The 24,952-nt window shown below is 45.1% G+C and overlaps 1 protein-coding gene across 1 annotated transcript in view; it reads left to right on the forward strand.

Annotated features, from left to right (window-relative positions):
- LOC309553571 (A.superbus venom factor 1-like) overlaps positions 1 to 24,952 on the forward strand; it is a 476,096-nt gene that overhangs the window by 399,364 nt on the left and 51,780 nt on the right. Inside the window, exons 31-32 of the mRNA XM_082254843.1 lie at positions 624 to 683; positions 3,412 to 3,502. Of these exons, the coding sequence (XP_082110969.1) occupies positions 624 to 683; positions 3,412 to 3,502 (151 nt within the window). The remainder of the gene's footprint in view (positions 1 to 623; positions 684 to 3,411; positions 3,503 to 24,952) is intronic.

Below are 24,952 nucleotides of genomic sequence, written 5' to 3' on the forward strand. Positions count from 1 at the left end.
TTTTTTGGGGGGGAATTTCATATAAAAAATGTGAAAAATATTGTTATTTTTTTCAAAATTGTCGCTTTTTTTTGTTTATAGCGCAAAAAGTAAAAATTGCACAGGTGATCAAATACCACCAAAAGAAAGCTCTGTTTATGGGGAAAAAAAGGACGTTTTGGTACGGCATCGCACGACCGCGCAATTGTCAGTTAAAGTTGCACAGTGCCGAATCGCAAAAATTGGCCTGGAAGTAAGACAGCAAAATCCTCCGGTGGTAAAGTGGTTAACCGGGGGCACAGCAAGCAATAAAAACTGACAAGCATTCTAATACTTATCCTCTCTATCCAAAACTAAAATAAATGTTTTGCCTTTAGTTATACTTTAAATAGTGGATGTGTATGTATTATCTTTGGAGAATAAGGATGTTTTTTAGTGTCATTTTTACTAAGGTGTATTTGAATCTATTATGCACTTTCTGGAGCCGGAGACAGTGTCTAGGGTCAGACAGTAGATTACTGACAATGGCAACACAAATTTAAGTTAAGATGAAGTTAAAGTAATTTACTTTGTTTCAATCTGTAATCTTACTTCTTATTTGTCTGATTCGGTTTAATTTTCACACAAAGTAAATTTGATTGCAGACCCGACTGAACAAAAAGTTTGAAGTGACCGCAAAAGGCAAAGGACAAGCAACACTGACGGTAAGGGTCATACCACTTTAATTTTCCAGTACTGAAATCTAAATTATGAAGAGGCCATGCATATGGAGATATCGTTATTACCACTTTTAAGCATCATCATTTTGAAAATACATTATTAAAGCAGTACTCCTTCCCAAAAACTTCAATTTTTTTAGATACAAAGATAGAGATGAAGATATCTCCATCAGATATCTTCTGAACTCTATAGCCATAGTGCACTTTCCATAATTCCTGTCCTGATGTGATAAGTAGGGATTGGCAGTAGGCTGAATTTTTGATTCCCCTTTCTAGAATGAACTCTGCATATATTCCTATGAAAAATCCACTAAGGGGCTGGTGACAACACAATGCTTATCTTTAGATCATTAGAGAAGATAGCACTACAGGCTTTATTGCAAATACAATTTCTTAGTCCCAAAATCTCAGAAAATGCCAAAGTGTTTTGGGAGTGCATATTTATCTTAATAAAGTTTTGAGAAGGGAAAGGGAGTGCATGAATGAAACCTTTAAATGAATTAAGGGTGTGCATAAGGTTCAGGAGGGCAGTATTTTCAATATGAAGAATACAGGGACATGACCTCAAACTAGAAGGATGAAAGTTCAAAACTAATCTTAGAAAGTGTTATTTTGCTGAAAGAGTAGTTGGTGGTTGGAGAAGACTTCCAGAAGATATAGTGGGTCAGTCATACAGTAACTATTTAACAGACCTATACTCAGAAACATAAAAAATGGAAAAAATTACTGCGCTAACTGAAAAATAGGGAAAACAGCTAACACCAAATCACTGAACCACAAAGTGAAATTACAAAAATGAAAACAAAATATGTGTAGCGCTAGAAGTGAAATAATGTCCGACAACATAAGAGTCCAATGAATCAAAAAAAATGGGTGGCGAAGTGGATCCAATATGACACAATGATAAGAAACTAGTGCAGCAAATCCCAACACCAGTGAAGGAAAATAAGATTGCGCTCACCAGATGGATGGGACCCAATTACCGTATAGTAAAAAGGGTCAAACAGGCTTATACATGGATGGATGGTCCAATCGGATCTCACCGACCAGGATAGGAAGTGTATCGAACTCCAAAGCTTGATCAGTCAGAGGGTCCGCTCCCACACGGTGGATGGTGAGTTAAAGATAAAACAAGGGGGACATAGCGTAATATTGTTAAAAACTGGTTTATTTTATAAAAGCTGATAAACTTACAAACATCCGTGAAGGAAAGGCATGTATATAATATTTTATGCAGGCATGCCTTTCCTTCACGGATGTTTGTAAGTTTATCAGCTTTTATAAAATAAACCCGTTTTTAGCAATATTACGCTATGTCCCCCTTGTTTTATCTTTAACTCACCATCCACCGTGTGGGAGCGGACCCTCTGACTGATCAAGCTTTGGAGTTCGATACACTTCCTATCCTGGTCGGTGAGATCCGATTGGACCATCCATCCATGTATAAGCCTGTTTGACCCTTTTTACTATACGGTAATTGGGTCCCATCCATCTGGTGAGCGCAATCTTATTTTCCTTCACTGGTGTTGGGATTTGCTGCACTACAGTTTCTTATCATTGTGTCATATTGGATCCACTTCGCCATCCATTTTTTTTGATTCATTGGACTCTTATGTTGTCGGACATTATTTCACTTCTAGCGCTACACATATTTTGTTTTCACTATACTCAGAAACACTTTGAAATATAAAGAAACTTTATCTGACAAAAAGAGTCATATGTTACTTTCTTTCCTAACCACTTCTCGCCTGTGCTATAGAGGAAAAAAGGCTACAGCGTGGGCTTAATTTGCCAGGAGGGCATCATTTGGACTCAGCTGATCACAGATGGGGAGAAAGGGCCAATCACAGCAGCCCTTCACTACCTGATCAGCTGTGTCCAATGGCAGCTGATCATGATGTAAACACAAGCTGGTTATCGACACTTCTTTCCTTGCGCTGACAGCATGAGGAGAGGAGAAGAGAGCCAATGACCGGCTTGTGTTAAAGGGATATCTACACTAATTATCAGTGTCCTGATTTTCAGTGCAGTCCCAACAGTGCCCACCAGTACTGCCTTTCAGTGCCCACCAGTACTGCCAATCAGTGCCCATCGGTGCCTCCTCATCAGTATCACCTAACAGTGCTGCCTATCAGTGCCGCCTAGCAGTGCCCATCAGTGCCACCTATTAGTGCCCTTTAGTGATTCCTATCAGTGCCCATCACTGCCTCTTCACCAGTGCCCACCACAGCGACCTCATCAGTGCCCATTTGTGCCACCCATCAGTGTCCCCTCATCAGTGCAGCCTCATCAGAGCACATCAGTGAAGGAGAAAACGTACCCGTTTGCAACATTTTATACTGAACTATGAAAATTGTTTGTTTTTTTTTTTCAAAGTTTTCAGTCTTTTTTCGTTTGTTTAGCAAAAAATCAAAAACGCAGTGGTGATTAAATACCACCAAAATAAATCTCTATTTGTGTAAAAAAATGCAATTGCCATTCAAAGTGTAATAGTGCTGAAAGCTGAAAATTGGCCTGGACAGGAAGAGGGTAAAAGTGCCCAGTAGGGAATGGTCCCTCTGAATGGAAAGATACTTCAGCACAATTTCCACAAACCATTTTTGTAATTTTTTTCGCAAGCCAGTGCAAAGGAGTATTGACTCTACGTTTTGTTGCTATGACTGTATAATAATTCCCCAAAACCATGTAAATTAAATGTGTGTGTTTCTCTCAGGTCATGTCAGTGTATTATGCTATTGTGACAGAGAAAGAACGGCAATGCAAAAACTTTGATTTGACAGTCAAGGTTAAAGAGGAAGAGCATGGTAAGTGTGTCGCTTGGTGATCTTTTACAGTCTTGGTTTTGATATGCTGTCTAAGTGTTATCATAGATCTGAGCAGAGCTTGGAGTTAGGTCAAGAAAGGGTTTTAGAAGGGCTCTAGGTTATTTGGAAAACCCTGTGGAATATCTTGGTCATCTAAAAATAATTTAATATATTTTTGACATGCTATCTTTCTTTCACCCAAAACACCCAGCTTCATACTAGTTTTGGCATTATTTAATGTCTGCATCTATGTCCGGCACTAATATATTGGCTAAGAGATGATGAAGTGAAGTAAAACTTTATGCAACTTTTAAGTCCTTGGTCAGATGCATATGTCACGCATATCAGCACTAGTGTTGAGCGAACGCGGACTGTATTATTCGGGTTCGTACCGAATAATTGGATTTTTGTTACCCGAACACGGACCCGAAAACTTTACTGTATGTTCGGGTTTAAAATCCGTGTTCGGTAATTTTATTTCCTGTTTTGTATATAATGTCGCGCTTTTAATGGCGGGCTTTCAACAGCCAATCAACAAGCGTTTAACTGATGTGCCTTAAGCCATCCCAGCCATGCCTACTAATGTATTAGTAGCTGTGATTGGCCATCTGAAGCATGTGACCATGTCTTTATAAGTTCGAGAGACCCAGCGCGCTGCGTCATTCTGCTGTAGTTTAGGGAGAGAGCACACATCATACGTGCTGGCTGCTGATTAGGGACAGACAGTGAAAAATTGTGTCCGAAAAGAATTCAGGGACAGGTCGGAGTGTAGGCAGGGAAAGTTATTTGAGCATTTTAGGGACAGGCTGGAGAGATTAGACATAGGGTTGAGCGAACACCTAGATGTCCGTGTTCGACGGGTTCGGCCGAACTTTAAAAAAAAGTCCGGGTCCGTGTCCCGGACTTTTACCGAACTTTTCCCGGACACCGAACCCCATTGAAGTCAATGGGGACCCGAACTTTAAGGCACTAAAATGGCTCTAAAACTCCAAAGGAAAGGGCTAGAGTGCTGCAAATGGCAGCAAAACGTAATTAAGAGCATGGCAAGTGCTCTGCAAACAAATGTGGATAGGGAAATAACTTAAAACAACAAAAAAAAACAGAAAAATAAAACAATGTTCTTCTTCATCTCTGAAGGACGAGGCCCATATGGAGTAGGAGGGAGGTTGAGGTGGTGGTGGATGTGGCGGTGACTAGACATATGCCGGTTTTCGGTAATTCGATAGCCACGGTATTGTTATTGTGGCATTTTTAAAATACCGAGTTTCTCTGTCAAGTCTGCCTGACTTGTGAATTGATACATTTCAGTGAGCTGGATGACTCATTCACTCACTCAGCTAACACCTTTCAGCATTAAGTCTCCTAACTATAAACAAAAATGATTACATTTGTATCTTTTCCTTCCCTCTGCCAGGGAGAAAGGAAGTTTAACCTCTTAAAGACTGGATCTTTTTCTGACACTTGCTGTTTGCAAGTTAAAATCAGTTTTTTTTTTGCTAGAAAAGTACTTAGAACCCCCAAACATTTTATATATTTTTTTAGCAGAGACCCTACAGAATAAAATGGCGATTGTTGTAATATTTTATGTCACACTGTATTTGCGCAGCAGTCTTTCAAACGCAATGATTAGACTTTAATGAATAAAAAAAAAAAAAAAAAACGTAACAGTAAAGTTATCCCAATTTTTTTTTTTTTGTTACACAGAGAATCGTGAGAGAATCGTGATCTTTATTCCAAGCTAAAAAATCGTGATTCTCATTTTGGCCAGAATCGTGCAGCTCTAATAAATATATATATACACACACACACGCCTAGCAGCCCACATTACATTATTATATAGCCATCAAGCAGTGTCTGGCCTACCTGGTGATGACTGGTCCTGGCGCTCTGATCCGATGGCCTGGTCTTTAAAGGGGCAAATCCTTGCGATCCAGAAGTGGTTAAACCTGCAGGAGGACCGGTGTTTTTATCTATTAATGACTTTACTATTGCTTTAGGCCTGGTTCACATGTATGCGGGTTGGTGGTTCACATGTATGCGGGTTGGCGGTTCACATGTATGCGGGTTGGCGGCCCACATTTGCACAGGCATAGCAGCCCATTGATTTGAACGGGCTGCTATGCCCTCATTTTCCGCAGAAAAAAGGTGCATGCAGCATTTTTTTTAAATTCAGTGGCCTTGAAATCCATCCTGCTTTTGCACCATGCGACTAACCTGCAGTTCCTGCTCTGGCAAGCTTTCTGCATTTTTTGTATACGTGGGCACGGCATTTAAAAATAAACAGTTTGCGTGTGCAGCAACGGCAGGTAAGTCGCATGGTGCAAAAGAAGGATGGATTTCATGGCCACTGCATTTTTTTAAATTCTGCATGCACCTTTTTTCAGCTGAAAACGCAGGCATAGCAGCTCAAGCCCATTCACATCAATGGGCTGCTATGCCTGTGCAAATGTGGGCCCCCAACCCGCATACATGTGAACCAGGCCTAAAGCAATAGTAAAGTCATTAATAGATAAAAACACCGGTCCTCCTGCAGGTTTAACCAATTAATGACTTTACTATTGCTTTAGGCCTGGTTCACATGTATGCGGGTTGGGGGCCCACATTTGCACAGGCATAGCAGCCCATTGATGTGAATGGGCTTGAGCTGCTATGCCTGCGTTTTCAGCTGAAAAAAGGTGCATGCAGAATTTAAAAAAATGCAGTGGCCATGAAATCCATCCTTCTTTTGCACCATGCGACTTACCTGCCGTTGCTGCACACGCAAACTGTTTATTTTTAAATGCCGTGCCCACGTATACAAAAAATGCAGAAAGCTTGCCAGAGCAGGAACTGCAGGTTAGTCGCATGGTGCAAAAGCAGGATGGATTTCAAGGCCACTGAATTTTAAAAAAATGCTGCATGCACCTTTTTTCTGCGGAAAATGAGGGCATAGCAGCCCATTCAAATCAATGGGCTGCTATGCCTGTGCAAATGTGAACCACCAACCCGCATACATGTGAACCAGGCCTAAAGCAATAGTAAAGTAATTTATAAACAACACCTCCTTCAGGTTTAACCACTTCTTGACCACAAGGATTTGCCCTCTTAATGACCAGGCCATCGGATCGGAGCCGAGCGCCAGAACCAGTTATCACCAGTTAGGCCAGACACTGCTTGATGACCTATTTTAGGCCTGGTTCACAGAGTCTGTACTGACTGACTATATAATAATGTGCATAAGTGAACCAAAGCCCCTAAATTCAGCAATGAAATTGAAGTGAGGTGGAAATTTAATAATTTAAATTTAATAATAGAATACCGTGATAATACCGTATACCGTGGCAAAACCTTAATCAATTAATCGCAGCATGAAAATCTGATACCGTCACAAGCCTAGCGGTGACATAGGCGTGCGCACAGGGTGTGCTGGGTGTGCCTGGGCACACCCTAATCACCTAGGGCACATAGCATTGCCAGTGAGGAGATGGGAAAGATCTCCCTGGGACCTGCTCTGCTCTATTTCTCCTTGCCTACAGGTACATGGCCCCGATACATTACTCTCCCTGCTGGCAAACACATGCATGTGTATTTCAACTTTGGGGTGCACACCTTAATGCAATAGGCTGCGCACACCTATGGGCGGTGTAGGTGGAAGCGGCGGTGGAGGAGGACCAGGGCCGGATTAACAGCATCATGGGCTTGGTGCTGAGGATTTTGAAGGGCCTTAAGGGCCGTGCCTTGCCATGCACCCAGAGGAGGAAGGGTGCAGCCATGCATGCCTAATTCAACATGGGATGCTGTCTCTGAAGCCCATAAACACATCCATGCATCGCCAACTGTCCCTCCTTGTCCGGCCTTCACGCTGTGTGGGGAGGTTCTGAGGGTGCTGCCTGGGGAAGCGAGCATAGAAGCCAGACTTCTGTGTTTACAAGTGACAGAAGAGCGGTAACAGTGAATATGGCCAACCCGGGGCCTATATAAAAGGTAGGGGCCTGGAGCTGCAGCTCCAATAGCCCCTACATTAATCTGGCCCTGAGGAGGAGGACGAGGTAGCCAACACTGCTTCTTTTCAAAAATTTTAAATGAGGGTACACCCCAAAAGAGTGAGAAAGAGCAAAAATGGAACAATGGGTGGGTAAGGTCGGTATCCATTGCTATTCTGCATAAGGTACGGAAAAGTCCCGTGGGATCCATGCCTGGTTCATTTTAATGAACGTGAGCTTGTCCACATTGTCTCTGGACAGGCGGCTGCGCTTGTCTGTTATAACGCCCCCAGCCGTGCTAAATACCCGTTCAGATAATACACTGGCTGCAGGGCACGCCAGCACCTCCAAGGCGTAAAGGGCAAGCTCAAGCCATGTGCCCAATTTGGAGACCCAGAAGTTGAAGGGGGCAGACCCGTCATTCACTACATGTAGGCGTGTGCACACATACTGCTCCACCATGTTGGTAAAATGCTGCCTCCTGCTAAGACGTTCCATCTGAGCTGCTGGTGCTGCTGTTTGTTGTGGCGTGCTGACAAAGCTTTTCCACATTTCGGCCATGCTAACCCTGCCTTCTGAGGTGCTGGCGGTGCCCTGGTTGCGTTGGCGACCTCCTCCTCCTCCTCCTCTGCCTTGTGCTTCCACTGTGGCCCCGCTGTCAGATGGGAATGCCAGCAGCATGGCGTCTACCAGCGTGCGCTTGTACTCGCGCATCTTGCGATCGCACTCCAGTGAGTGAATTAAGGACGGTACGTTGTCCTTGTAACGGGGATCCAGCAGCGTGGCCACCCAGTAATCAGCACAAGTTAGAATGTGGGCAACTCGGCGGTCGTTGTGGAGACACTGCAGCATGTAATCGCTCATGTGTGCCAGGCTGCCCAGAGGCAACGAAAGGCTGTCCTCTGTGGGAGGTGTATCGTCCGTGTCCTCTGTATCCCCCCAGCCACGCACCAGTGATGGCCATGAGCTGGCCTGGGTGCCACCCTGCTGTGAACATGGTTCCATCTCCTCCTCCAGCTCCTCCTCCTCCTCATCCTCCTCATCCTCCAGAACTGTGCCCCTGCTGGACAATTGCGTCCCTGGCGTTTGCGTGTGCAGGAACCCACCCTCGGAGCCCCTTGCGAATGACTGCCCTGAAAGCCTTGGAAATGTTACCTCTTCATCCTCCTCCTCCTCCTCATCCTGTGCCACATCCTCTTCCATCATCGCCCGAATTGTTTTTTCAAGGAGGCATGGAAGTGGGATAGTTAAGCTGAGAACGGCGTCATTGCCACTGGCCATGTTGGTGGAGTACTCAAAACAGCGCAACAAGGCACACAGGTCTCGCATGGAGGCCCAGTTAAATTAAATAGCGGAATAGAAAATATGATCCAAAAAAAGTGTATGTATATCACACGTACACAACCACACTGGGCCCCAATTACTATTGTTTGTACCCCTAAAAGGCTAGATGAGGAGTAGGGGGAGTATGGAACAGGCAGCACCCTCAAACCTTCAGAAGTATGAGATGAACCCCAACAACTTGGAAAGGTGGATCTCTCTCACACGTACCGACACAGACTATCCCGCAATTCAATTGATCCTCAAAGGTTTTTATTGAATAGCGGAATAGGAAATATGATCAAAAAAAGTGTATGTATCTCGCACGTACACAACCACACTAGGCCCCAATTACTATTGTTTGTACCCCTAAAAGGCTAGATGAGGAGTAGGGGGGGTATGGAACAGGCAGCACCCTCAAACCTTCAGAAGTATGAGATGAACCCCAACAACTTGGAAAGGTGGATCTCTCTCACACGTACCGACACAGACTATCCCGCAATTCAATTGATCCTCAAAGGTTTTTATTGAATAGCGGAATAGGAAATATGATCAAAAAAAGTGTATGTATCTCGCACGTACACAACCACACTAGGCCCCAATTACTATTGTTTGTACCCCTAAAAGGCTAGATGAGGAGTAGGGGGGGTATGGAACAGGCAGCACCCTCAAACCTTCAGAAGTATGAGATGAACCCCAACAACTTGGAAAGGTGGATCTCTCTCACACGTACCAACACAGACTATCCCCCAATTTAACTGATCCCCAGAGGTTTTTGATTAAATAGCGGAATAGAAAATATGATCCCAAAAAAGTGTATGTATATCACACGTACACAACCACACTAGGCCCCAATTACTATTGTTTGTACCCCTAAAAGGCTAGGAGTAGGGGGAGTATGGAACAGGCAGCACCCTCAAACCTTCAGAAGTATGAGATGAACCTCAACAACTTGGAAAGGTGGATCTCTCTCACACGTACCAACACAGACTATCCCCCAATTTAACTGATCCCCAAAGGTTTTTGATTAAATAGCGGAATAGAAAATATGATCCCAAAAAAGTGTATGTATATCACACGTACACAACCACACTAGGCCCCAATTACTATTGTTTGTACCCCTAAAAGGCTAGGAGTAGGGGGAGTATGGAACAGGCAGCACCCTCAAACCTTCAGAAGTATGAGATGAACCCCAACAACTTGGAAAGGTGGATCTCTCTCACACGTACCAACACAGACTATCCCCCAATTTAACTGATCCCCAGAGGTTTTTGATTAAATAGCGGAATAGAAAATATGATCCCAAAAAAGTGTATGTATATCACACGTACACAACCACACTAGGCCCCAATTACTATTGTTTGTACCCCTAAAAGGCTAGGAGTAGGGGGAGTATGGAACAGGCAGCACCCTCAAACCTTCAGAAGTATGAGATGAACCCCAACAACTTGGAAAGGTGGATCTCTCTCACACGTACCAACACAGACTATCCCCCAATTTAACTGATCCCCAGAGGTTTTTGATTAAATAGCGGAATAGAAAATATGATCCCAAAAAAGTGTATGTATATCACACGTACACAACCACACTAGGCCCCAATTACTATTGTTTGTACCCCTAAAAGGCTAGGAGTAGGGGGAGTATGGAACAGGCAGCACCCTCAAACCTTCAGAAGTATGAGATGAACCTCAACAACTTGGAAAGGTGGATCTCTCTCACACGTACCAACACAGACTATCCCCCAATTTAACTGATCCCCAAAGGTTTTTGATTAAATAGCGGAATAGAAAATATGATCCCAAAAAAGTGTATGTATATCACACGTACACAACCACACTAGGCCCCAATTACTATTGTTTGTACCCCTAAAAGGCTAGATGAGGAGTAGGGGGAGTATGGAACAGGCAGCACCCTCAAACCTTCAGAAGTATGAGATGAACCCCAACAACTTGGAAAGGTGGATCTCTCTCACACGTACCGACACAGACTATCCCGCAATTCAATTGATCCTCAAAGGTTTTTATTGAATAGCGGAATAGGAAATATGATCAAAAAAAGTGTATGTATCTCGCACGTACACAACCACACTAGGCCCCAATTACTATTGTTTGTACCCCTAAAAGGCTAGATGAGGAGTAGGGGGGGTATGGAACAGGCAGCACCCTCAAACCTTCAGAAGTATGAGATGAACCCCAACAACTTGGAAAGGTGGATCTCTCTCACACGTACCGACACAGACTATCCCGCAATTCAATTGATCCTCAAAGGTTTTTATTGAATAGCGGAATAGGAAATATGATCAAAAAAAGTGTATGTATCTCGCACGTACACAACCACACTAGGCCCCAATTACTATTGTTTGTACCCCTAAAAGGCTAGATGAGGAGTAGGGGGGGTATGGAACAGGCAGCACCCTCAAACCTTCAGAAGTATGAGATGAACCCCAACAACTTGGAAAGGTGGATCTCTCTCACACGTACCAACACAGACTATCCCCCAATTTAACTGATCCCCAGAGGTTTTTGATTAAATAGCGGAATAGAAAATATGATCCCAAAAAAGTGTATGTATATCACACGTACACAACCACACTAGGCCCCAATTACTATTGTTTGTACCCCTAAAAGGCTAGGAGTAGGGGGAGTATGGAACAGGCAGCACCCTCAAACCTTCAGAAGTATGAGATGAACCTCAACAACTTGGAAAGGTGGATCTCTCTCACACGTACCAACACAGACTATCCCCCAATTTCATTTCAAATCTTTTTTATTGACATTTTTCAAACAACAGGGTTTAACAATAAGCAGGTATGTATAATAATAATACGTGTAACAACTTTTGTGAGACAGCAAGCAGGTAATAATCGTAAAGCAGGATCCCTTAGATTGAAAAGCTTACATCAGCCATAACAGGTATCAAATGAGGGGATGGAGCAAGACTACTTCACTCTATGCCATTGGAAATCACATAACAGTGGGAATGCGCCATCTAGCGGCCGTCAATCAAATTACACATAAATATTCAGATTATACCAGTGGTCCCAGTTGGACCATAAGTCCTTTTCCTTACGGTAAGACTCACAATTGGGGGTTACAAGCAACTCGTACGTGTGGTGCAGTTGGGTGGTGTGGACGATGTCCTGGAGGGAAGGTGGTTGGCTGTTCTTCCATTTTCTAGTAATACTCAGTCTAGTTGCAAATAGGACGTTCAGTACTAGTTTACGGAGCGGTCTTGGGATAGTCTCTATGGTCAAGTTCAATAGTCCCAGTTCCGGTGTCGGGTTCAGGGGTAGCTGAGTAATAGAGGTTAGCAGCTGGAAAACCTCAGACCAGAGGGCGCGAATTGGTGGGCAGTCCCACAACAGATGTTTTATAGTGCCTATTTTGCCGCAGGAACGCCAGCATGTCGGGGGAGTGTCGTTATGGAACTTCGCTATTATGTCAGGTGTGAGGTACCATCTGAGTGGAATTTTAAGGTGCATTTCTCTAATGGAGGCACTCAAGGAGGCTTTACTACTCAGGGAAAGGGCCTTGGACCACTGTTGAGGGGAGAAGGACTCCCCCAAATCTCGTTCCCATTTGAGTAGGGGAGGAGACTTGGAGAAAACGCCTTTTTCGCTTAAAATAGGATAGATAGTGGAGATACCCTTCGCCCTCTGAGAGGAAGACGTGAGGAATTCCCAAATTCTCTTCGGGATGTTGGCCCTGAATTGGGGATTGTGCTGCAGGCAGGATTTGATTTGGACATGTCTATACCATTCGGTCTTGGGGATATGGAACTCCGAAGACAGTTGTGGGAAAGATTTAAGGATACCATCAGTATACAGGGCGTCAATAGTGGTGATTCCATGGTCTGTCCATTGACCCAGATTCATGTCTGGGACTATCTGGAGGAGGCTATGTATAGGTAGAGAAATAGTCGTGAGCGGGGTGAATTTCCATCGCGAGTGTGTCAGTCGCAGCCATGCCGCGATCGAAGCTCTGACGGTCGGAGGCAAGTACGCCGGGACCTTGTCTCTAGTTTGCCTACTACAGAGCCATGAGACGAGGTCTCCGCGAGGAGCTAGATGTTGTTCCAGTTTCCCCCAGACAGTGTCTGGGGAGCTCTGGAACCACGTGCGAAGCTGCGAAAGGACGGTTGCCAGGTAGTACTCTTCCAGGTTGGGCATAGAGGCTCCCCCTGCTTCTCTAGACTTCATTAATAACCCCCTCGCACAACGGGCACGTTTCCCCTGCCATAAGTGGCGGGACACCATCGACTGCAAAGCTAGTAGGAACGATCTGGGGATGGGGATGGGAATTGACCTGAAAAGGTACAGCAGTTTGGGTAGTGTACACATCTTAAAGGCGGCTAGTCGCCCCGACCATGTCAACTCAAATTTCGCTAGATTCTGAAGTTCTTTCGATAGCTGGAGTTTGAAGGGAAGGAAATTTGCCTGAAATAGGAGGTTGGTGGATCTGGTGAGGGTTATGCCTAGGTAAGTAACTCCGTCGTCCGCCCATTTGTATGGAAACGATCTAGTGAGAAGGTTTCTAGTTACTCCATCTATACCAATGTCTAGCATAGTCGATTTAGCCTCGTTCACTTTGTACAACGAGACTTCCCCGAATTCTGCCAGAATAGATTTTATTCGTGGAAGGGATGATGTTGGGTTCGATACCATCAGGATAACATCATCAGCAAACAAGCTGATGCGGTGCTCCTGAGGTCCCACATGAATCCCGGTGATGCAGGGGTCTGTACGCATTTTTTGGGCCAGGGGCTCAATGGCTAAATTAAAAACCAGGGGCGATAGGGGGCACCCTTGCCGTGTGCCGTTTGTGATATGGAAAGGTGAGGAGAGGGATGTGTCGACCAGGACTCGAGCCGTCGGGTGGGAGTATAGCGCCAGGATAGCAGCATGCATTCTGCCATCTATACCAAATCTGCGGAGAACCTCCTGGAGATATCCCCAGTGGACTCTATCGAATGCCTTCTCTGCATCCAAAGATAGGAGCAGAGAAGGCATTCTATTGGAGTGTGCAGCGTGGATAACATCTATAAGTCTTCTGGTCGCGTCAGCAGATTGTCTACCTAACGTGAAACCCGATTGGTCTTCGTGTATTAGGCTTGGCATCAGTGGCATCAGTCTGTTAGCGACTACCTTGGCATAAATTTTAATATCAGAATTGAGCAAGGAGATGGGACGAAAATTTTGTGGGGTTGACGGGTCCTTGCCTGGTTTGGGTAGGGTCACTATGGTAGCTTCAAGCATCTCCGTTGGGAAAGCTGAGGTATCTGCGGCAGCATTGAACACCGCACACAGATGGGGCGCCAGTATGTCTGTCATGTTCTTGTAGTAGTCGTTTACTAGACCATCCGGGCCAGGGGATTTCCCAGTCGGTAAGGACCCTATGGCTGCCTGAACTTCTTCCACTGTGAAGGGGGCGTTAAGTTGTGTGGTTTGTGCGGGCGAAAGAGAAGGTAGTGAAATACTATCTAGAAACCGCTTTATATGGTCGGAGGTGGGGGGAGAGGGAACAGAGTCCTTCAAGTTGTAGAGGGATTCATAGTAGCTGCTGAACGCGTTAGCTATGTCCCTAGGGTCGTGCAGTCGTTCGTTCGTATGGGGGTGGACGATGGATTTGATTTTAGTTTTAGTACGTTGTCCCTTAAGCTTGGCAGCCAAAAGCTTGCCAGCTTTGTTGCTGGTGGCGTAGTACGTCGCCTTGGCTCTTTGGAGGTTACGTTCGTAAGTGTCTAGGAGATGAGTGCGGAGTTCTCGTCTGAGCGTCAAGAGTCTGGATTTTAAGTCAGTGGAAGGTTTGGTCTGGTTCTGGGTCTCCAGAGCGGCAATATCTTTCGTGAGTTTATCTACCAATTGGGAGCGTCTCCTATTTGTCCTACGCTGCAATTGAATGAGTACCCCTCTACTGAATGCCTTGTGGGCGTTCCAAAGAGTCGCGGACTCAGATACCGACCCCTGATTGGTCTCAAAAAATTCGATTAGGGAGGTTTTCAGAAAATCGACATTGTCCGGGCTTTTGAGTAGAGCAGCATTAGCTCTCCAGGGTTTCGTCGCTTTGGGTTTTTGCGACAGTGAGAGTTCAACACTCACTGGGGCGTGATCGGACCATGTGATCGGGGTTATCTCTGAGTCCACTGCCCTTTGGAGCAAAGTCAAATCAGACAAGATAACATCAATACGCGAATACGTGTTGTGCACCACAGAGTGGTGGGAGAATTCCCTATCGGAGGGATGATGGCACCTCCAGATGTCATATAGGTCATGCTTGTGGATGAAATTTTGCAAAGACGGAAGGCATCTGGTGGTGGCAGCTGAAGTGTCCACAGATCTGTCTGGGGGGAGGTTGAAGTCGCCACACAGCACCAAGGGGCCTTTTTGGACCGAACGGATTTTAGTCATAGTTCTATTCAGGAACCGGAGTTGGTGAACGTTGGGAGCATATATAGAGACCAAAGTTACTGTAAATCCATCAATGGAGCAGACTATGATCAAGTATCTGCCGTTGGCGTCTGCGACTGAGGTGATTAATTCAAAATCCAAGTCCTTGTGTATGGCCAGTAATACACCCTTCCGTTTCTTAGAGCAAGAGGCTGTGAAAACCGTGGGGTATTCTCTATGGGAACAGAGGGGAGCATGTTGGTCTAAGAAGTGAGTCTCTTGTACACTAACAATGGCAGCTCTGTTCTTAATGGCTGTGCGCCACAAAGAAGTGCGCTTAGCTGGGTGATTGAGGCCGTTGGCATTGACAGATAGAATTTTAACCGTCATGTGTGCGTGGAGGTGAGTGCGAGGGATCAGTACTCACGGAGCCATCGATAGACATAGTGTAGGTAGATGGATGAGTGGAGAGTCGGGAGTTGACAGCGTAGTCTCCTGAAGTCAAGTAGAGGAATCTTGCAGAAATGCGAATCTTGAGGGGTATCCCGGTGATTCCGGGGACAAACACATCTTCTCGAGGCAGATCAGAGTCTGTTACACCTGCAGAAGAGGGAGAAAAGGAACAACACAAGACCAGACAATACAGACATAGAACACAAAAGCAGAAGGAAACCATAGGCTGGGATAGCCGTTTCCAGTCGGGGGAGAGAACAGTTCAACAGCCAAACGGGCTAAACGCCTCTAGACGACAAGCTTGGAGTGGAACAGGATTCCAGAAAAAAGTCCGGAGAGAAGAAAACAAAAAAAAACAGGATTGCGAGCCCAGTCAATCAGGTGTCTCTCGAGGTGCGTTGCGGCATGGATTGCCATTGTGGGGGAACTCTGCTCGGGGATTTTTTTGCTCCCGGGGGGGGTACAGGGTCGGGGATGATGCCCCATGAGTGAAGCAGGGATATGCCCCTATCTAGCGTGGTGATCATGTATGATTCTCCATTCCTCTCCACCGAGATCTTGGAGGGGTGTTTCCACTTGTACGGCAGGTTGTGGTTTCGCAGAGCCTTGGTGATAGTAGAAAGTTGTCTACGTGTGTCCAGAGTATGCTTAGACAGGTCTGCAAAAATTTGTATAGCGGAGTAGGGATCAGGTAGATTGCCCAAGGACCTAGCCTTGTTCAGGACAGCTTCTTTGGTCTGGTAGAAGTGCACACGGAGCAACGTGTCGCGTGGCACATGTTGCGGGAGAAAAGGGGGTTTAGGAACCCTGTGTATACGGTCAATCGTCAGCTCCAGGGGAGTCGCTCCAGGTAAAATCGCTAAAAACGCATCAGTGGCAAATTTGTGTAGCTCAGCAGGAGGCACAGTCTCAGGAATGCCACGGATCTTAAGATTGTTCCTTCTGGAGCGGTCCTCCAGATCTGCGATTTTAGCTTTCAGCCATTGTCGCTCATCCAAATTTTCTTCATGCGCTTCCACCAAATCATTTACCGTAGTCACAATCTCAGATACAGAGGATTCCACAGTGTGAACCCTTTCCCCTAATGAGAGAACCTCAGCAGAAAACTTAGTAGCAAGGGAGACTATATCTGCCTGGAGGGAGGTGTGGAGGGCATACATCATGTCCTTTAATGCCGTGTCCATGATAGGTTGGCCAGCTGTGGGGAAGGCAGCGAAGGGAGAGGACCCCAGGGAGATGGGCAGTAGTGGGTTACTCGAGCTCCCAGGCTGTGAGGCCTTGTCTGCGGGATCCAGCCGTATTTTAGATTTGGCCGGGCTTGTACATGCAGGGCTGGACGGTGCAGAGGCGAAAGGAGAAAGGGTACCTGGTTGCTGGGTGCCAGAAGGGGCTGTATCTTCTGGCAGGTCGGTGTAGTGTACCCTTTGCCTCCCCGAGGCGGCAAGGCCCGGAGAGCCGGCGCCATCTTGTCGACCGCCTCGGGCCGGCATCGGGAAGAACGCCGTCAGTTTCTTCGGTCCCTTTACATCCTTCCTCTTGCGGGACATCGCGGAGTGTAGCCACAAGCAGCCGGAGTCAGATGGAGGTGAAATCCTGTTCACGTCGCTGGGGATGGCGCTGGATGTAGTCGTCGGCCGGCGGAGCTAGAGCTCAAGCGTCCATCACCATCCCGCGCTGGCCACGCCCCCCGACTATCCCCCAATTTAACTGATCCCCAAAGGTTTTTGATTAAATAGCGGAATAGAAAATATGATCCCAAAAAAGTGTATGTATATCACACGTACACAACCACACTAGGCCCCAATTACTATTGTTTGTACCCCTAAAAGGCTAGGAGTAGGGGGAGTATGGAACAGGCAGCACCCTCAAACCTTCAGAAGTATGAGATGAACCCCAACAACTTGGAAAGGTGGATCTCTCTCACACGTACCAACACAGACTATCCCCCAATTTAACTGATCCCCAGAGGTTTTTGATTAAATAGCGGAATAGAAAATATGATCCCAAAAAAGTGTATGTATATCACACGTACACAACCACACTAGGCCCCAATTACTATTGTTTGTACCCCTAAAAGGCTAGGAGTAGGGGGAGTATGGAACAGGCAGCACCCTCAAACCTTCAGAAGTATGAGATGAACCTCAACAACTTGGAAAGGTGGATCTCTCTCACACGTACCAACACAGACTATCCCCCAATTTAACTGATCCCCAAAGGTTTTTGATTAAATAGCGGAATAGAAAATATGATCCCAAAAAAGTGTATGTATATCACACGTACACAACCACACTAGGCCCCAATTACTATTGTTTGTACCCCTAAAAGGCTAGGAGTAGGGGGAGTATGGAACAGGCAGCACCCTCAAACCTTCAGAAGTATGAGATGAACCCCAACAACTTGGAAAGGTGGATCTCTCTCACACGTACCAACACAGACTATCCCCCAATTTAACTGATCCCCAAAGGTTTTTGATTAAATAGCGGAATAGAAAATATGATCCCAAAAAAGTGTATGTATATCACACGTACACAACCACACTAGGCCCCAATTACTATTGTTTGTACCCCTAAAAGGCTAGATGAGGAGTAGGGGGAGTATGGAACAGGCAGCACCCTCAAACCTTCAGTATGAGATTGTGTTCACTGTACCCCACAAAGATTGAGTTCACTGCACCCCACAATGATTGTGTTCACTGCACCCCACAAAGATTGTGTTCACTGCACCTCACAAAGATTGTGTTCACTGTACCCCCCAAAGATTGTGTTCACTGCACCCCACAAAGATTCTGTTCACTGTACCCCACAAAGATTGTGTTCACTGCACCCCAAAAAGATTTTGTTCACTGCACCCCAAAAAGGATGTTGTTCACTGCACCCCAAAAAGGATGTTGTTCACTCCACCCCAAAAAGATTGTGTTCACTGCACCCCACAAAGATTGTGTTCACTGCACCCCAAAAAGATTGTGTTCACTGCACCCCAAAAATGATTTTGTTCACTGCACCCCAAAAAGGATTTTGTTCACTGCACCCCAAAAAGGATGTTGTTCACTCCACCCCAAAAAGATTGTGTTCACTGCACCCCAAAAAGATTGTGTTCACTGCACCCCACAAAGGATTTTGTTCACTGCACCCCAAAAAGATTGTGTTCACTGCACCCCAAAAAGGATGTTGTTCACTGCACCCCAAAAAGGATTTTGTTCACTGCACCCCAAAAAGATTGTGTTCACTGCACCCCACAAAGGATTTTGTTCACTGCACCCCACAAAGATTGTGTTCACTGCACACCAAAAAGGATTGTGTTCACTGCACCCCAAAAAGATTTTGTTCACTGCACCCCAAAAAGATTGTGTTCACTGCAGCCCAAAAAGATTGTGTTCACTGCAGCCCAAAAAGATTGTGTTCACTGCAGCCCAAAAAGATTGTGTTCACTGCAGCCCAAAAAGATTGTGTTCACTGCAGCCCAAAAAGATTGTGTTCACTGCAGCTCACACACAGAAAAATGGATGTGGATCACTGACACCTGCCTATCTCCAATCCCACACCACACAGCAATATCGATTGTAGTTTGTAGAACACAGTTTCCCTAAAATTCAGCAGACTCTGTCCCTAACAGGATTGAGAAGAGATCGTAGATCAGGATTGAGTGCAGACCCCACCCCCCACACAGCAATATCGATTGTAGTTTGTAGAAGACACTGACCCTATATAATTCAGCAGACTCTATCCCTAAAATGCCTACAACTCGCCCTGCCTAAACACTCCGACCTGTCCCTCAATTCTATCCGGACACAAATGGTTTTTTCCTGCCTATCTTTCCCTAATCAGCAGCCAGCACGTTGATGTGTGCTCTGTCCCTGAATCTAAGCAGCATAATGACGCCGCTGCGGCTGCCTCGAACTTATAAAGACTTGGTCACATGCTTCAGACGGCCAATCACAGCTACTGAGACATTTGCAGGCATGGCTGGGATGGCTTAAGGCACACCAGTTAAACGATTGTTGATTGGCTGTTGAAAGCCCGCCATGAAAAGAGCGCCAAAGCATGCAAAACCCGGAAATAAAACGACCGAACACGGATTTTTACCCGAACATACAGTAAAGTGTCCGTGTCCGTGTTCGGGTACAAAAAATCCAATTATTCGGTACGAACACGAATAATACAGTCCGTGTTCGCTCAACACTAATTAGACAGGGACAGTCTACATCGATTTTGCTGTGTGGGGGGTGGTGCAGTGAACAATCTTTTTGCCCTCACTTGAGCCCACTGAGGAGGAGGAGGAGGGAGAAAAAAATCTATTTTTATCAGTCTGTTGTGTGCAGCTTTCAGCTATATTTTACTACAGATTGCTGTTCTAATCTGCTATTAAAAAATTAAGTTAACGGGAATTTTTTTTTTTCCCCTTCATAGTCTGCTTGCTGCTGAGCTGACCGTGACATAAGACACTGCTGTGTTCACATGAGCTATTGAGTGATTTTCAATTTTATATACTTTTTTCTATTCCACTATTCAATATACACCCTTTTGGGTTAAAAAAAATTAAATTGTGGCATAGTCTGTGCTACTCTGCTACATAAAAATTACAAACTTAAAGGGGATTTTTTTTCCCCTTAATAGCCTGCTGCAGAGCTGACCGTGACATAAAACATAAGACACTGCTGTGTTCACATGTCCAATTGAAAAATCACCAATTTTATATCATATTTTCTATTCCGCTATTCAATCTACACCCTTTGGGGTAAAAATAATTAAATTGTGGCATAGTCTGTATCGGTACGTGTGAGATACACCTTCCAAATTTTTGGGGCGCATCTTCCACCGCCGAGGATTGCAGGGTGCTTCAGTTTGCCTCCTGTTCCGAACTCCTCCTACTCCTCATCCTGCCTTTAGGGTACAAAAAATTGTAATCGGGGCCTAGTCTGGGTATGTACATGTGAGATACACATTTTGATATCATATTTTCTATTCCGCTATTCAATCTACACCCTTTGGGGTAAAAAGAATTAAATTGCGGCATAGTCTGTATCGGTACGTGTGAGATGCACCTTTCCAATTTTTTGGGCGCATCTTACACCGCCGAGGATTGCAGGGTGCTTCAGTTTGCCTCTTGCCTGTTCCGAACTCCTCCTACTCCTCATCCTGCCTTTAGGGTACAAAAAATTGTAATAGGGGCCTAGTCTGGGTTTGTACGTGTGAGATACACCTTTTGATATCATATTTTCTATTCCGCTATTCAATCTACACCCTTTGGGGTAAAAAGAATAAATTGCGGCATAGTCTGTATCGGTACGTGTGAGATACACCTTCCAAATTTTTGGGGCGCATCTTCCACCGCCAAGGATTGCAGGGTGCTTCAGTTTGCCTCCTGTTCCGAACTCCTCCTCATCCTGCCTTTAGGGTACAAAAAATAGTAATCGGGGCCTAGTCTGGGTCTGTACGTGTGAGATACACCTTTTGATATCATATTTTCTATTCCGCTATTCAATCTACACCCTTTGGGGTAAAAAGAATCAAATTGCGGCATAGTCTGTATCGGTACGTGTGAGATACACCTTCCAAATTTTTGGGGCGCATCTTCCACCGCCAAGGATTGCAGGGTGCTTCAGTTTGCCTCCTGTTCCGAACTCCTCCTACTCCTAATCCTGCCTTTAGGGTACAAAAAATTGTAATCAGGACCTAGTCTGGGTCTGTACGTGTGAGATACACATTTTGATATCATATTTTCTATTCCGCTATTCAATCTACACCCTTTGGGGTAAAAAGAATTAAATTGCGGCATAGTCTGTATCGGTACGTGTGAGATACACCTTCCAAATTTTTGGGGCGCATCTTCCACCGCCCAGGATTGCAGGGTGCTTCAGTTTGCCTCCTGTTCCGAACTCCTCCTACTCCTCATCCTGCCTTTAGGGTACAAAAAATTGTAATCGGGGCCTAGTCTGGGTATGTACATGTGAGATACACATTTTGATATCATATTTTCTATTCCGCTATTCAATCTACACCCTTTGGGGTAAAAAGAATTAAATTGCGGCATAGTCTGTATCGGTACGTGTGAGATGCACCTTTCCAATTTTTTGGGCGCATCTTACACCGCCGAGGATTGCAGGGTGCTTCAGTTTGCCTCTTGCCTGTTCCGAACTCCTCCTACTCCTCATCCTGCCTTTAGGGTACAAAAAATTGTAATAGGGGCCTAGTCTGGGTTTGTACGTGTGAGATACACCTTTTGATATCATATTTTCTATTCCGCTATTCAATCTACACCCTTTGGGGTAAAAAGAATAAATTGCGGCATAGTCTGTATCGGTACGTGTGAGATACACCTTCCAAATTTTTGGGGCGCATCTTCCACCGCCAAGGATTGCAGGGTGCTTCAGTTTGCCTCCTGTTCCGAACTCCTCCTCATCCTGCCTTTAGGGTACAAAAAATAGTAATCGGGGCCTAGTCTGGGTCTGTACGTGTGAGATACACCTTTTGATATCATATTTTCTATTCCGCTATTCAATCTACACCCTTTGGGGTAAAAAGAATCAAATTGCGGCATAGTCTGTATCAGTACGTGTGAGATACACCTTCCAAATTTTTGGGGCGCATCTTCCACCGCAAAGGATTGCAGGGTGCTTCAGTTTGCCTCCTGTTCCGAACACCTCCTACTCCTAATCCTGCCTTTAGGGTACAAAAAATTGTAATCAGGACCTAGTCTGGGTCTGTACGTGTGAGATACACATTTTGATATCATATTTTCTATTCCGCTATTCAATCTACACCCTTTGGGGTAAAAAGAATTAAATTGCGGCATAGTCTTTATCGGTACGTGTGAGATACACCTTCCAAATTTTTGGGGCGCATCTTCCACCGCCCAGGATTGCAGGGTGCTTCAGTTTGCCTCCTGTTCCGAACTCCTCCTACTCCTCATCCTGCCTTTAGGGTACAAAAAATTGTAATCGGGGCCTAGTCTGGGTATTTACATGTGAGATACACCTTTTGATATCATATTTCCTATTCCGCTATTCAATCTACGCCCTTTGGGGTAAAAAGAATTAAATTGCGGCATAGTCTGTATTGGTACGTGTGAGATACACCGTTCCAATTTTTTGGGCGCATCTTACACCGCCGAGGATTGCAGGGTGCTTCAGTTTGCCTCTTGCCTGTTCCGAACTCCTCCTAATCCTCATCCTGCCTTTAGGGTACAAAAAATTGTAATCGGGGCCTAGTCTGGGTTTGTACGTGTGAGATAAATCTATTGATATCATATTTTCTATTCCGCTATTCAATCTACACCCTTTGAGGTAAAAAGAATCAAATTGTGGCATAGTCTGTATCGGTACATGTGGGATACACCTTCCAAAGTTTTGGGGCAAATCTTCCACCGCCAAGGATTGCAGGGTGCTTCAGTTTGCCTCCTGTTCCGAACTCCTCCTACTCCTCATCCTGCCTTTAGGGTAAAAAAATAGTAATCGGGGCCTAGTCTGGGTCTGTACGTGTGAGATACACCTTTTGATTTCATATTTTCTATTCAGCTATTCAATCTACACCCTTTGGGGTAAAAAGAATCAAATTGCGGCATAGTCTGTATCAGTACGTGTGAGATGCGCCTCAAAAATTTGGAAGGTGTATCTTCAACCGCCAAGGATTGCAGGGTGCTTCAGTTTGCCTCCTGTTCCGAACTCCTCCTACTCCTAATCCTGCCTTTAGGGTACAAAAAATTGTAATCAGGGCCTAGTCTGGGTCTGTACGTGTGAGATACACCTTTTGATATCATATTTTCTATTCCGCTATTCAATCTACACCCTTTGGGGTAAAAAGAATTAAATTGCGGCATAGTCTGTATCGGTACGTGTGAGATACACCTTCCAAATTTTTGGGGCGCATCTTCCACCGCCCAGGATTGCAGGGTGCTTCAGTTTGCCTCCTGTTCCGAACTCCTCCTCCTCATCCTGCCTTTAGGGTACAAAAAATTGTAATCGGGGCCTAGTCTGGGTATTTACATGTGAGATACACCTTTTGATATCATATTTTCTATTCCGCTATTCAATCTACACCCTTTGGGGTAAAAAGAATTAAATTGCGGCATAGTCTGTATCGGTACGTGTGAGATACACCTTCCAAATTTTTGGGGCGCATCTTCCACCGCCCAGGATTGCAGGGTGCTTCAGTTTGCCTCCTGTTCCGAACTCCTCCTCCTCATCCTGCCTTTAGGGTACAAAAAATTGTAATCGGGGCCTAGTCTGGGTATTTACATGTGAGATACACCTTTTGATATCATATTTTCTATTCCGCTATTCAATCTACACCCTTTGGGGTAAAAAGAATAAATTGCGGCATAGTCTGTATCGGTACGTGTGAGATACACCTTCCAAATTTTTGGGGCGCATCTTCCACCGCCAAGGATTGCAGGGTGCTTCAGTTTGCCTCCTGTTCCGAACTCCTCCTCATCCTGCCTTTAGGGTACAAAAAATAGTAATCGGGGCCTAGTCTGGGTCTGTACGTGTGAGATACACCTTTTGATATCATATTTTCTATTCCGCTATTCAATCTACACCCTTTGGGGTAAAAAGAATCAAATTGCGGCATAGTCTGTATCGGTACGTGTGAGATACACCTTCCAAATTTTTGGGGCGCATCTTCCACCGCCAAGGATTGCAGGGTGCTTCAGTTTGCCTCCTGTTCCGAACTCCTCCTACTCCTAATCCTGCCTTTAGGGTACAAAAAATTGTAATCAGGACCTAGTCTGGGTCTGTACGTGTGAGATACACATTTTGATATCATATTTTCTATTCCGCTATTCAATCTACACCCTTTGGGGTAAAAAGAATTAAATTGCGGCATAGTCTGTATCGGTACGTGTGAGATACACCTTCCAAATTTTTGGGGCGCATCTTCCACCGCCCAGGATTGCAGGGTGCTTCAGTTTGCCTCCTGTTCCGAACTCCTCCTACTCCTCATCCTGCCTTTAGGGTACAAAAAATTGTAATCGGGGCCTAGTCTGGGTATGTACATGTGAGATACACATTTTGATATCATATTTTCTATTCCGCTATTCAATCTACACCCTTTGGGGTAAAAAGAATTAAATTGCGGCATAGTCTGTATCGGTACGTGTGAGATGCACCTTTCCAATTTTTTGGGCGCATCTTACACCGCCGAGGATTGCAGGGTGCTTCAGTTTGCCTCTTGCCTGTTCCGAACTCCTCCTACTCCTCATCCTGCCTTTAGGGTACAAAAAATTGTAATAGGGGCCTAGTCTGGGTTTGTACGTGTGAGATACACCTTTTGATATCATATTTTCTATTCCGCTATTCAATCTACACCCTTTGGGGTAAAAAGAATAAATTGC

This window comes from Pelophylax lessonae (assembly GCF_965119305.1).
Source record: "Pelophylax lessonae genome assembly, chromosome: 4".
Classification (NCBI taxonomy): domain Eukaryota; kingdom Metazoa; phylum Chordata; class Amphibia; order Anura; family Ranidae; genus Pelophylax; species Pelophylax lessonae.